Below are 14,852 nucleotides of genomic sequence, written 5' to 3' on the forward strand. Positions count from 1 at the left end.
GGAGAGATTCCTGCCTGCAACCTTGGAGAAGCCGCTGCTAGTCTGTGAAGACAATACTGAGCAAGATAGACCAAGGGTCTGACTCGACTTAGAGCAGCTTCCTGTGTTCCTCTGACTGCAAATGGTGGTAGCTGAGCGCAGATTTTGCAAAAAGTGGTTTCCATGGCTTCTCCTCTGTGAACATAGTTTGGTTAAAAATAGTTAGCTATGGAGTTTGATGACTGCTTTTCAATGCTCTTCTTTTCTTCTACCTTTGCCCGTCGGGGGAGGGGGGGTGCTTTTTGCACTCCAGATAGTGTTGGAATTTCTTCTTAAGAAAGGGGGTTAAAAAGATTAAGGGTTCAAGTCTTTTTAACTTAGAACTCCTTCTAAATCCCACTCCTGTACAGTGACTCATTGGTTAGGGAAGGGCACTCTGCACATGCGCATGTATTGTAGGCCGTGGGGGGAATTGTCTCAGCCAACACCACTATATGGGAGATTTGCATTCTAAGCCTTAATGGGAACTCCCCAAACAGGCCCCAAAGCCTAAAAACTGTAAACCCCAGTTTATAATAAGCACTGAGACATCATTTATAGCTGGGATAGGGACACCCACATAACCTTAAGCTGAAAGGTATGTTCTATCATCCTCAATGAAAGACAGCTAGCAGAATAAGTAAATTCTGATACATATTCCTGCAGGTCTCAGTGGAATAATGATATGACCATTACTTTCAAGCTAGACTGTGATGTCACAGAATGTCCACAAACACATTAAATTCTGAGAGGGGAAGAATCAGTTGTAACTTTGACAATCTGTGCAGCTGCTGTAAGGAATTTGACTGACAGGAAAACACCTCACACAGGGAGGCTGTTCTCACAAGCAGCCAAGCCCACGCTTAGTGCCTGTGTGAACCGCTGAGGTCTGTGCAGATCCCAGCCGTGCCACGGTGCCGAACCCAGCATCGAAGGCTGGCTATTAGCTGAGGTTAAGGACGCAAATGTGCCCTTAACCTAGTTCCTGGGATTGTGTGTCACCGTGGGCTACTTGTAGCGTACGCTGACACAGAAACAGGTGCCTAGAGTGCCCTTCCCCTGTGGGGGAGGTCACCCAGTTTACCGGGCTCAGCACACAGTGCACTGGGGATACCCAGAGGCCAGGATAACAAGTCCCGGCCTCAGAGTGATCCATGCTGCATGGAGCAGCAGGGATTGTGTGGGAGCGGGAAGCACGTTCTCACCAAGCTCAAGATGCTCATCTGGGGGAAGGCAAGTTTTGTGAAGCCTCCCACCCGCCCGGTAGGTCGTGTAAACAGCCCCAGGGTGTAAGGACATCAGAAACAATGGCTGACATCCAGACAATAAAAGCACTTGTGCCATGAACAAAGTTGCACTATTGCAAGAAGATCTGCATAGCTGTCCAAAGTCAGGGGAATGCTCAAACTTGTGCTTTGCACCAAAGTCCCCCGCAAAACGTATCAGGTATGCTACAGTTGGCACTCCTTGTGGCACAAGCACAAACATGTTTGCCCTAGTGCAACACTACTCTGAAATGCAAGCTCCAGACGTTGTGCAAACTAGTTAACACAACAGACTGGTGCTGGTGCAGCACCTTTGCACGTGCGCTTTGTTAGCCACTGAGCCATTTCTCATGACTGGTGAGAATGGCTCCAGAGCCGGCTGCAGGGAAAGCAGGTTAGACTTACCTACAGGTAAGTTCTGCCTGTGCAGGGTGCGCTCCCTGCGCACCCAGATTATTCCATGCATGTCCAGACAACGGGGAGGGCAGGGGGCATCCCAACCTCTGGAAATACCATAATGCAACATGTGAGTGTGCGGTGCACCATGGGGGGATCCCCCTTCCGCTCCCCGGGCTCCCCGCTGCTATACGATCAGGAAAACGAGGTTAGGAGAGCACGCACTCTCCTAAAGGGAGGCTACTTAGGTGGGTTTGCCTCCATTGGCCGAATCCTGGCAGTTCACATGCGTGTGCAAAACTGGACTGGGCTCCCTTAGCCCGTTTTTGCACGCGCATGTGAATAGCCTCGCTATGTTGCTGATCAAAGAGGCAGCAAGGAGAGTGGCCAACAGAGCTGGATTTCCATGTCCTGCCTCAAAACAACCAGCCAGTTCTCGTGGCGGACATTTCCCCAGCAGAGTCATGCTGGAGAAAAAGCTGACGGAGCCTGTGAAGAGATTGCAGTGAATAGCAGGCAGCCCCTGCCATGGGGAGTCTAGTCCACGGTGTGATTGTGACGACAATATGCACGCTTGTGCAGATGTATACCATGTGATTGTGAGCCCTTTGGGGGCAGGGATCCATCTTATTTGTTTATTATTTTGCTGTGTGAACCGCCCTGAGCCATTTTTGGAAGGGCGGCATAGAAATCAAATAATAAATAAATAAATAAATAAATGATGTGCACGATGTGAACTTTTCTCCTCCCCCCACCCCGGTTCTGAAGGGGTACTCACCTGGAACTTTATTGTAACTGCCCTTGGCTGGAAAATTTGTTTCCCCCCCCCACCCCAGTGCAAGCTGGCTCTTTCCTTGCTCCTCCTGAGACCAAGGCCTGGCTCCTGGTTTAAGTCTCGGCTCCAGTTCTTTCCCACCGACTCCCTGAGCTGGGCACACAGAGCCCAGGAGCGAGAGGCCTCCTCCCTTCTGCCTGAAGCCCAGGTGAGCATCTGTGTTTTACAGCCTTAATCTCTTGGCCCACAGACAGGAAAGGGCGCTAGGCAGGGGTGGCAGATGTGCTGCCGGCCTGGAGAATATGTCCTCCCAGGACTCCAGCAGCTTGAGAATAATAGGCTCTATGCAATGACTGTGTTGTGTCTCCGGGATCAAATTCTATGCCTCTCAAACCACACCCGGGTCCAGGCAAAGTGTGGGGAGCTGTATCCTCCGCCTGCCCTCTCGCTCTCTCCTCCACTGAAGTTAACGAGTCGCCTGTTGTTGCTTGTTCTTCTTTGCTCGGCAGCGGCTTGGGTTGCATCCTCCCCCCCCCCCCCCGCTTTGCAATACACTTTTGTGCCAGCTGAAGCCATTCAAGCTGCCACTGCCAGCTGGCTGAACCGAGCGCTGAATTAAATTACGTCTGGAAGTCTGGTATGTGGATGCCACTGGGAATGGTTTGGAATCAGCGTAGGTTCAGAAAAGCCTGTGCTTTTTCAACGGAAGGGCGAGACTTCAGTTTTCATCAGCTGCGCACCATTCAATGGATTCACTCAGTGCAAAAGGGACGCTCGCGGCTGGAATCTGGAGGCATGACTCACGGCTGGGCAGAGTGTGTGTGTGTGTGTGTGTGTGTGTGCGCTCAAGGTACATCTTTGAGAGGGTTCAGCTTCAGCAGTGTTTCCCTGAGATGGAGCCGCTCTGGGATGAGCAGAAGGTTCCAAGTTCCCTCCCTGGCTTCTCTAAGATAGGGCTGAGAGAAATCCCTGCCTGCAACCTTGGAGAAGCCACTGCCAGCCTGCGAAGACAATACTGAGCTAGATAGACCAATGGTCTGACTCAGTACATGGCAGCTTCCTATGTTCCGATATTCTTTAATTTGAGTGTAGCACAGGGGTGGTCAAACGTGGCCCTCCACTGTTGTTGAACTACAGCTCCCATCATCCACAGCCACAGTTTATTGTGGTTGGGGATGATGGAAATTGCAGCTCAACAACAGCTGGAGGGCCAGGTTTTGACCACTCCTGGTGTAGGAGGTGGTTTGTTTTGTAAGGCTGCAAGTTTAATTGGCAGGTTAATCTAATTCAGAACTGCACAACTTTGGCCCCAGGGGCGTAACTATAATAGGGCAAGGGGATATAGTTGTCTGGGGGCCACTGCCTTGGGGGCCCCCCAGAGGCAAGTCACATGCCTGACTCCCCCAGCCACGCACCCACCCGGGCTTCCTTCAGTTGTATTCATCCTCCGAAATTGATGTGAGTGTTAAGACCTGGAGCTACCAGAACAGCATATCTTTCTCTAGTACCATTAAATGACTTGCATCGTCCACAATTTACAAAACCTTAAAAAAAAAAAAATTTAGGATGATGTTACCACGATTCAGCCTCATTTAAGATTTCTTTACTTCATGAGCTGAGCTTCTGTGAGGGCGGGGGGAATTTTAAAATATTGTCTCTGGGCCCACTCCAACCTTGCTACGCCCCTGCCTCTGGGTGTTGCTGGACTACAACTGCCATCACCCCCAGCCACAAGGGCTAATAGTCAGGGATGATGGGAGTTGTAGTACATCTGCCGGCATCTGTGTAGTCCTGATCTAGATAATCTGGAAGTTGTGTAGTGATCTAGATGACCTAAAGCACCAGTGGATTAATCTTGGGAGAAATCAGTCATACTGAGAGCTAAAGGAACAGTGGTTTTGAAGGGGGCATTGTTTTTAAGCTATCACCCCTGCTAGCTTAGCAAAGAAGCATCTTTTAAAGTGGGTGATTCCCTTATATTTAGCAAGGGGAGAGCAACGGGCCCAATCCAATCTCAGCACAGCATCCTTCCAGCAGTTGTCTACCATGTTTCTTTTTAAATTGTGAGCCCTTTGGGGAGAGGGGACCATCTTATTTATTATTCATTTGTGTCTTTAAGTAAACTACTTTGAGAACTTTAGTTGAAAGGTAGTATATAAACACTTGCAGTAGTATTTCTGTTCTGGTGCGTTACTGTGATAAGGGTCGGTAAATAAGCTATTTAAAGGTAACCACTCTTTCTATAGCAATGATTAGTAGCATTTTGTTACGTTTTTTGCTTGCAAGAGCTCAAAGAAGCAGCAGCTATGCTGGGGTGCTGATAATACGCAAATCTCATTAAACTTAATCAGTTGGTTAAAAGGCAAGTCAACTAACAATTCTTTAATTGGCGCCTAACCCTGCTGTGCTGTGCTTGAAAATGAACTAGCTAATGGCGCTGCGGGGAAATGACTTGTCTAGCAAGCCAGAGGGTGCCAGTTCGAATCCCCTCTGGTAAGTTTCCCAGACTATGGGAAACACCTATATCGGGCAGCAGCAATATAGGAAGATGCTGAAAGGCATCCTCTCATACTACACAGGAGAAGGCAATGGTAAACCCCTCCTGTATTCTACCAAAGACAACCACGGGGCTCTGTGGTCGTCAGGAGTCGACACTAACTTGACGGCACACTTTTCTTTTAGTGTGAAGTTCAGAATTACATTGTTGCTATACTAGGTACTTTGTACCCAGGTGCAGGGAGCAGAGGGGTACACTGTCTAGCTATGGGTCTCAGTGGCGACCCTGCTCTCCCCCAGGTCCAGTGTTTCAGGCACTCAACCCAGAGAAACTGTCCCCATGACATGTTGCACTGACCCACATACTGCTCAGCAAGCTGCCGATCCGAGCGAGAGATACACCCGCTGCCTCCGAGCCCCGCTAGACCCCGCCCGCGCTGCTTGCAAAGGCTGCGCCGCTCCATGGCTACTGTGTCGTAGTTCCCAAAGTGAGTAGCATCACAAGTACTGTGCTGCACTGCTTGGTTGGCATGGAGTAGCTCCACCTTCACAAAACAGCACAGGTGGGGTATAAAGAGACCACAGAGTGCATCAGTGCCCCAAAGACCATACCGTTCTGCCCGGCTCAAGAGATCATGTAGAGAGGCTTTCCTGCATAGCCTTCAGAAGCATGATTGTCGGTGACACGTGGGCAAGCCTTTTCAGTGGTGGCCCCAGCTCTCTGGAACTCCCTGCTCCTTGATCTTAGGGTAGTCCCCTCTTTGTTTAGTTTTAAGCAGACGTTAAAGACTTTTTTTATTCCAGCAGGCCTTCCCCTAACAATACCCATTTCTCTGTGACTACCCTGTTTTACTTTTGCCTTTTCCTGCATTTCTCTTATTTTAGAGGTTGTGTTTTACTCTCCCCCCACCCGCCCCACCGCATAAATTTATTGTAAACTGCCATGAATTCATTCATGAAGAATGGCAGCATATAAATCAATCAAATAAAATAAATATATAAATATAAAAGCATAGCTACCTGGCATGCTAGCCTCTGCAAAGGCCTTGAATCTCCTTAGAGCAGGACTATTATCTGGTTCATTTTAACCTTGACTTGCTCCCAGGTAAGCTCAACCTCCAGATCCAGCTCAACTATTAAATAAAGAAGTGAATGGGCAATGATCCCACCATTTCTGTTGGAAAGAGGAAGGTTGTGCCAATTTAAGGCTTTTGTTGGCCTTTTGTGTTATCAATTATTCTCTTTGTGTTGTATCAGTATTCCTTCAGTGGGTACTCAGAAATTCTGGGTGTTTGGAAATGTGACTCTGCCATTGGAAGTGTTACAGCTCTACATTTCAACTTGCTTTTTAAAGTGCCTTTTGTTTCCAAGACCTCTCAAAATGTGTGGTTTCTTTTCTTTCTCTTTTGCAGCGGAGTTGGAGTTTGTACAGATAATCATAATCGTGGTGGTAATGATGGTGATGGTGGTTGTCATCACATGTTTGCTGAATCACTACAAACTCTCTGCACGATCCTTCATCAATCGGCACAGCCAAGGGCGGAGGAGAGAGGAGAACCTATCATCAGTAAGTAGCCTCTGCCACTCCTGTCTCTTTCCTGCTCCCTGACCTGGTTCATACTGTTTGCTGTCTGGCTGCATTCTCACATAACACGAAACTGGAGTTTAAGGGGGCAGAGGTTGTCTCACCATGATGTCCGAATGCGTGCAACCCCGGATCCGTGAGGCAACATACCCTAGGTTTTGATTTTTTTAACTGCTAACTGAGCAAAGAGGCACCTTTTCAAAGTGGTGATTATCTTTATTTAGCAGGGGGAGAGCAACTGGCCCTATCCAACCCCTGAACAGCATCCCTCCCGTGGCGGTTGTTGGTGGCTTGCTTATGTTTCTTTTTTAGACTGTGAGCCCTTTGGGGACAGGCAGCCATTTATTTAATTAATTAATTTCTGTATGTAAACCGCTTTGGGGACTTTGGTTGAAAAGTGGTTTATAAATACTCGCCGTATTCGTCATCCGAACCCTTGGGTTGTAGTGAGTTTCGTCGCCCCAACCCAATGTTCCACACAGCCTGCGTGCCCAAATTCTGAACTGCAGGCTGCATTCACTGAGACCAGAGTTAAAGGAGGAAGTTTCTCCCTCCCTCTGGTCATGATTGGCTGTGTGGGCTGCCAGAAGGAAGCCCATACAGCTGCTTCCCTCTCCTCTCTGCAATCTCTCTGGCTGCAGACAGAATGCTCTCCATGATGTCCAAATTCGGACAGGAGAGCTGGGGGTGGGGAGAGGAACTACAGGTCCATTGGGCCTGCAGTTACATGCACATGCGGCCTCAGTGTATGGCTCACCAGCAGACCCAGATCCCTTTGGAACGTTAAAAGGTGCAAGGAATTGAACTGTACTCTCTGTCTCCCGCCTTCTCGCATTGGAGAGTCCATTTAACACCATGTGTGAACTGATAACTTCCCATTTTTACGAGAGTAAAGTACAGGAGCTCAGCCTGTAATGCAGCATCAAAAATTGGTACCATTTCTAGAAAGGAGCAGGAGCACATGTGGGCCAGGCTGTGGCATCATGGCTGACATACAGACTGAAGGATGCATCGATGCAGCAAGAGAACAGCCTAACAGAACTTCCCGACTAACTGCACTGATGCAGCAGGGAAGTGGTTTTTTGTTTTTTTAAAACACCTTCCCCTTCCCCAGGAAGCCCAGATATGTCCCTGGCAGTTGCACAGCCCTCAGAGACATGTTTTCAGGTGGCACAGAGGCCTTCCTGGGGGAGGGGAGTGTGTCAAAAATTGCTGCTTCCCCGCTGCACCGCTGCAGTTATTTGGGAAGTTCTGTCAGGCAGCTCTCTTGCTGCAGCTCTGCATCCTTGCTTTGTATGTCAGCCAGTGTCAGACCTGTAGTCCTGACTGCCTTTCCCATGATGCATTTCTGCTCACTCCCTGGCTCAGGAGACTAGAGGCAAAAACCTCTCCATTACACCAGAGGCTTCATCTGTAGCATAGCATACACTACAGTGACTTGTGGCACCCTGGTTTTTTTTTTAAAAAGGTTTTTCTTTACTCATTTTCGGAACTGTACCCTGCATTTCTATATAAAACGCCCAAGGCAGCATGCAAAATATACACCAACAATTAATTTAAAAATACATTTAAAATAACAAACAAAGCCACTACATAGCAGCATAATAATTTAAAGATATAAATAAGTAGGTAGCAGCAGTGATGTTATATAAAGATCAGCAGCAATGGATAAACAATTAAATTGCCACAACACCAATTGCTCTCTGAAATAAGAGAGTCTTTACGTTCTGCTGGAAAGCAGAATGGGAAAAAGACAGCCCTCCCCTCCTTGCAGCAGGGAGAACACCAGAGTCTGGGGGCAATCCCTGAAAAAGCCTTTCCATGTGTTTGGCCACCTCAGGTGTAAGGCAGAGGTGGACAGAAAGTAGGCCTGTGGTAGATCTCGGGATGATTTGAGGATGGGCCCATAGCTCAGTGGAAGAGCATTTGCTTTGCTTGCAGAAGGTCCCAGGTTCAATTCTTGGCAGAAGGACTTCTGTCTCATCCCTGGGGAGTGCTACAAGTTAATGAGGCTATTCCCACAATAAACGGAAAGCAGGCTAAGGGCGCTTAGCCCGCTTTCCATTGATTGTGGGAACCACTGGGCTCGCAGGTGAGGCAGCTAGCCCGCCTAAAACACCCTCCCCTTAAAGGAGGTTAACAGCGCAAGCGCTCCATTAACCTCATTTTGTTGCGGCGGGCGGCAACACAGGGTCTACTCATGACCCTGGGCTCGAGGGTCCCTCCAGGATGCCCCGCACACCTGTGCAAGGCATGCTGGAACTTCTGCGGGCCGACTGGCCCCTGATCCCTTTCACCCCTGCCGGCTTTGTGACGGAGCTGGTAGTCGTGTGGGTGGCCAATCCGGCCGCCCAGGGCTCTGGGCAGGGTCGTCTGCGGGGAGAGCGGGCTAAGTCTTTGTACGTAGTCCGGAAACTTCAGTTGGTTCTGAATGCGGCAGCCAGGTTGGTCTCTGGATCATCTCGGAGAGACCACATTACTCCTTTGTTGATGGAGTTACACTGGCTACCAATAGGTTTCCGGGCAAAATACAAAGTGCTAGTTATAACTTATAAAGCCCTAAACGGCTTAGGCCCTGGGTATTTAAGAGAGCGTGTTCTTCGCTATGAGCCCCACCGCCCATTGAGGTCACTTGAGGAGGTCCGTCTCCAGTTGCCACCAACTCGTTTGGTGGCTACACAGAGACGGGCCTTCTCGGCTGCTGCCCCGAGATTGTGGAATGCGCTCCCTGCTGAGATACGATTCTCCCCATCTCTGGCAATTTTCAGAAAACACCTGAAAGCACATCTCTTCAACCAGGCTTTCTCAGCTTTTTAAAACTTGTTTTTAAATTGTTCTGATTATTTAATTGTTGTTTTATGTTTTTAATTGTTAATCATTGTTTTTATGCTTTATAATTTTTGTTTTAATTATTAACTGATTTTAATGGTGTTTTAATATAAACCGCCCTGAGCCTTTTGGAAGGGCGGTATAAAAGTTTTAATAATAAATAATAAATAAATAAAAACAGCTTGGGGGCCAAAGTTGAACAGGCCTAATATAGACCAGGGCTGCACAATGGTGGCTTTCCATCTGTTGTTGAGCAACAATTTCCACCATCCCCAGTGGCCAGTAGGGATGGATGAGGTTGTAGTCCAACATCTGCAGGAGGGCCAAAGTTGTGCAGCCTTGATGTAGATGATACTGAGGCTAGATGGACCAGTGGTTTGACTTGTTACACAGCAGCTTCCTCATTTACAGTAGCTCAGCAAAGACTTCTGAGTCCCTCTCAGTGCTTTAAAATAAAACAAGTAAAATCACAGGGGGGAAATTATCTGCTGTGGCTGGCCTCGTTTTAATTACTTGTCTCTTCAGCTTTGGTGTTCCTCGCACAAAGCACACGAGGATTGGTTGCCCTTTGACCAGATTTTGTGGGGCCAGTTTGGTGAGAGAATCCCTCATCGTAGTGCAGATCTAGATTCCTTGTTGCAGATAGGTCATCCCAATGCATGCTCTTGTGGTGCCGATGGTAATTAGCTCCACCCCCAAAGCCGCCATTTTGCATGTTGCTCCATTCAGCGAATCTCAGGATTCTAATAACTGGTGGTGGTGTTTATATCTTGTGATTCTTTCTTGATTGTCCCCAAAGGGTTTGCAAAGGACCATTTTCTTTTTCTGTACAAACCATTTTGAGAACGTTGTTGGAAAGCAGTATTAATGATATTATTAACTAGTGAAGAAGGTCAGATGGGAGGACTTCATAAGCCAAGTATGGACCGCCCAGCAAAATGTGCATGTGCTACCTGAGCCTGTGCCTGAGGATAGTGAACATTTTAGCCACCTATCCCCCTCAGAAGCAAAAGGGCTTGTGACTGTCTTGAGAGAGTATTCTTCAAGCTGGGAAACTCCCTGATCTTTTTGTTCAAGCCCTCCTTGCTCGCTCTTTGCCATTGAGTTCCTTTAGCCCTGTCCACCTGGTGTTCTGTTAACTGCCCTCTGAGTCCATGAAGACTCCACTCTGTTAAATCCAGGGGATTTGCCTTCTTCACCATGAACCCTCCGGCCTATTAAGATCATCTGAGGAGGTCCAGCTCGCTGGAGTGGGCCTTCTCTGTGGCTTCCCCCAGGGCTGTAGACTGCACTCCCTGTCAAAATAAGAGCTTCTCCATCTCTGACTCTGTGTGTGTGTGTGTGTTTTAAAACCCCTTAAGACACCTGTATTCTCAGGCTTTTAACTGATTGATTGATTGATTGATTGATTGATTGATTGATTGATTTTTAAGCGGCTTGTTTTATGTTGTAAAAATTGTTTTGATCATTTTATCATGTTTTATATTTGTCGTATTAACTTGGGTACACCATTTAGGGATGCACATATCAGGCGGTATATAAGTAGATCTATCTATCTGCAGGTTATCTGCTGTCTGCTGGTACCTCCCTCTCGCCTACAGGTGCTCCAGTTATGCGTCCGCATTTTCAGCTCTTTCAGAAACAGATATAAGATTAAATGAAAAATTAAATAAACTCATAAACCATGAGTTACATCTCTTATCCTAAAGCCCCTTTCCAGAAAAAGCAGCTCTCTTATTTTAAACATGTTCCAGGGTCTGCCCTGGTTGCATATGAATGGGAGACTTGATGTGTGAGCACTGCAAGATATTCCCCTCAGGGGATGAAGCCACTCTGGGAAGAACAGAAGGTTCTAAGTTCCCTCCTGGCAGCATCTCCAAGATAGGGCTGAGAGAGATTCCTGCCTGCAACCTTGGAGAAGCCACTGCCAGTCTGTGTAGACAATACTGAGCTAGATTGACCAATGGTCTGACTCAGCATATGGCAGCTGCCTGTGTTCCTATGATAGGAATATTTAGGCAGCTGCCAACCAGTAGGCCCATTGTTTAACTGACAGCATGCGCAGTATACAGGCATCCCAACGTTTTTGTTTTTTTCTGGATGTGTACCTTTTGCGTAGGTACAGTGTGTACCTTCTCTTTGCACATGCTTGTTGTTGGGGGTGTGCCTGTTGCTGAAGCTGACTTGCCAAGTCTGTCTCTTTGGTTGGCACAATGAATGGTTCCAGTGCCAGCTCCAGGTTTTGGAGATGCCCTGTGGGCCTACCTCCTCCTCGCCACTGTCATTCTTGTCATTCTACCATGGTGCCTAATCTGCACCACTGCCCAGAAGGCAAGGACAAAATAAATGAAGGTGCTTGCTTGCTTGCTTGCTTGCTTGCTTGCTTGCTTGCTTGCTTCCTTCCTTCCTTCCTTCCTTCCTTCCTTCTCTCTCTCTCTGTCTCTCTCTCTCTCACTCATCACTGACTGCATGCGTGGTGGTGATGTTCTTATGCTCTCACCACTGAGTTGCATTGGTGACTAGCATTGGTGCATTGAATTGATGGCATGCACTGATGCTCTCATCACTGACTTGCATGCTCGTCACTGACTGCATGCAACTACACAGCCGGGAACAGCAAGGACTGCTGCCACTCTGGGTTAGCAGTGGACCCTCTGCTGGGATGTCGGTCTCAGCAACTGCCCAACAATTCCAGCCTCTGACACAAGCCCTCAGCTGTTACTTTAATGAAACCTTTTTTTGAAAGAAAGAAAAAGAAAGAAAGAAAGACAGGTCTGATTTCCAAGGGTTGTCCACACAAGGTCATTGCCTGGCTGGGGGAGAGGGGACAATTGTGTTGGAAAGCACTGATCCAGAGTTAGGAACATAGAAAGCTGCCATATACTGAGTCAGACCATTGGTCTATCTAGCTCAGTATTGTCTTCACAGACTGGCAGCAGCTTCTCCAAGGTTGCAGGCAGGAATCTCTCTCAGCTCTATCTTGGAGATGCTGCCATGGAGGGCACTTGAAAACTTCTGCTTTTCCCAGAGCAGGTCCATCCCCTGAGGGGAATATCTTGCAGTGCTAACACATCAAGTCTCCCATTCATATGCAGCCAGGGCAGACCCTGCTTAGCTAAGGGGACAGGTCATGCTTGCTACCACAAGACCTGCATATGCAGCCATAGGAACATAGGAAGCTGCCTTATACCAAGTTAGACCATTGGTCCATCTGTCTCAGTATTGTCTACACTGACTGGCAGCGGCTCTCCAAGGTTTCAGGCAGCGGTCTTTCCCAACCCTACCTGGAGATGTCAGGGATTGAACCTGGGACTCACCGTGTGCAAGCATGTAGATGCTCCTCCACTGAGCTACAGCCTCATCCCCTCAGGGGAATATCTGAGAGTGGACAGTGTTCACGTGTAGTAACCCATCCAAGTGCAAACCAGGGCAGAGCCAGCTTAGCAAAGGGAACAATTAATACTTGCTACTGCAAGACTGACTCTCCTCCCCATAAGGGGCCACATAATGAGGAGGGAGCTTGGGCACCCCGTGGCATCTCTCTGAAGAGAGGCCTTAGTGCCAGGAAAACATGTAGTCTAATTCCAGCACTGAGTACAACAGGATGGTTAAAGGAGTGACACATCTCTATTACGTGGTCTCTTGACCGCATAGCCAGAGGAATATAAGACCAGAGAGGCTCATTCTTGTGAAGTGTCCTGGGATGATCTAGCCACCCAGCAGACTGAGAGAATAGAGTCTCAGGGCGGTATGTTCCACTTCAAGCTGCAGGTGGTGAATACCATTATTGAATATTCCCCCATAACTAATGTCCCCTGCAAGAAGAAAGCTAGCATGTCAGGGACAAAGGTTAAAACTGCAGGGAGGCTTTTGGAAGAATTCAGAAATGTGATTCCCCCATTTGCAATCTGAAATGGTGCACCTTGGAAGTCAACCCTCTCCAAGCCACTTCATTTTGCTGCAAGTGCAGATCCAGCCACAGCATGAAATGCTAAAGGACTTTGTCATGGAAAGCCATTCCACAGAGCAAATGTTTCACAGCTGAAAGAAATAATGGAGTTATGTATTGGTTTCTCTCCACTGATATGCTCTCTTTCCAGCATATAATGGCAAATGCATGGTTATGCTGGATGGTAGGGACCACATAGCGCCTCCTAGTGTGAAAAGCAGAGAGCGCAGGGTATGCTGATCACTTCAGGTCTAGGCTGCTTGACAAATTTAAAAGTGTGTGTGTGTGTGTGTGTGTGTGTGTGTGTGTGAGAGAGAGAGAGAGAGAGAGAGAGAGAGAGGTGGGGGGTGCCTGTATGTGTGTGAATGGATGATTAAATAAATACATAAATATTTTAAAGAATTATTATATACTGCTTTTCAGCAAAAAGTTCTCAAAGTGGTTTATGTAGAATAATAAATAAGAGGTTACCTTGTGCCAAGGCTCTACAGTCTAAACACACAAGGTAGGCATCAGCAGGAGCCACTGGGGAAAAACATGATGCTGGGGTTGGATAGGAACAATTACTCTCCCCTTACTAAATATAAAAGTGTGACAACTCTAAAATGTCCCTCTTTGCCAAGTTAGCAAAGGTTAGCACACATGCACACATAAATAAAGCTGCCTTATACAGAGTCAGATCATTGGTCCATCTCGCTCAGCTTTATTCCGAGCTGCCTTGAATCCTTTTTGGAAAAGGCAGGATACAAATTAATAATTATGGAACCGTGTGAGTTGTTGCTTTGGGCAGTGGATTCCTTAAGCCCTGGGTGTGTCCTTTTTCTGCCTCCAGTCTCTACCACCGGGTGTATTCTTCACTTAAAAACTGAGCTGCGGTTGATAGTTCACCACTTTGATATTCAGTTATGAAAAGTATGACTTTGGCTCTGGGAATCTTAGTCTGGGGTGGATTCATTCAGAATAAAAGAGTGCAGGGTTGAGATGCTGAGGAGGTATAAAACTCTTTGAAGGAGGGGAAATAGATGCTTCAGAGCAGTGCATGTTCAATTGCATAGCATCCTCCACCTGCCTGCATCCACTCCTTTCCCCACACTGAAGTATATTCAGGCTGCTATCAGCCCAAAGAATTGGAGCAGCAGATGGGATAATGCAATGCCATTGCCTACTGCAAAATTAAATATAAACCAGCAAGCATAAGGCAGTGATACACTCACCACTTAGTAAATCTGCCCAATGGGATGCTGAAAAGTAAACAGTTGTATGTCTCACAGTGATTCCCTCCTCTGCCCAGACCTCTATGCCAGACAAGTTGAGTTCCATATGTGCCACACGGCCTTTGCGTCTCGCACATGGCTGCCGCACTAAAGGCCTCTTTGCATCTTCCATCTTAGGTGACGTATGAATAAGAACATAGGCAGCCACCTTATACCAACCATTGGTCCATCCATTGGTCCATCCATTGATAGACCATTGGTCCATCTTCGCTCAGTATTGTCTACACTGGCTGGCAACAGCTGTCCAAGTTTACAGACAGGAGTC

The 14,852-nt window shown here is 47.6% G+C and overlaps 1 protein-coding gene across 3 annotated transcripts in view; it reads left to right on the top strand.

The window, feature by feature from the left end:
• Positions 1–14,852, top strand: part of PMEPA1 (prostate transmembrane protein, androgen induced 1) — a 140,008-nt gene that overhangs the window by 111,033 nt on the left and 14,123 nt on the right. For all 3 annotated transcript variants that reach the window (XM_053246223.1, XM_053246222.1, XM_053246221.1), the window contains exon 2: positions 6,363–6,517. In XM_053246223.1, the coding sequence (XP_053102198.1) occupies positions 6,404–6,517 (114 nt within the window). In that variant the 5' untranslated portion in view covers positions 6,363–6,403. The remainder of the gene's footprint in view (positions 1–6,362; positions 6,518–14,852) is intronic.

The sequence above is a fragment of the Hemicordylus capensis genome, chromosome 4, assembly GCF_027244095.1.
Source record: "Hemicordylus capensis ecotype Gifberg chromosome 4, rHemCap1.1.pri, whole genome shotgun sequence".
NCBI lineage: Eukaryota > Metazoa > Chordata > Lepidosauria > Squamata > Cordylidae > Hemicordylus > Hemicordylus capensis.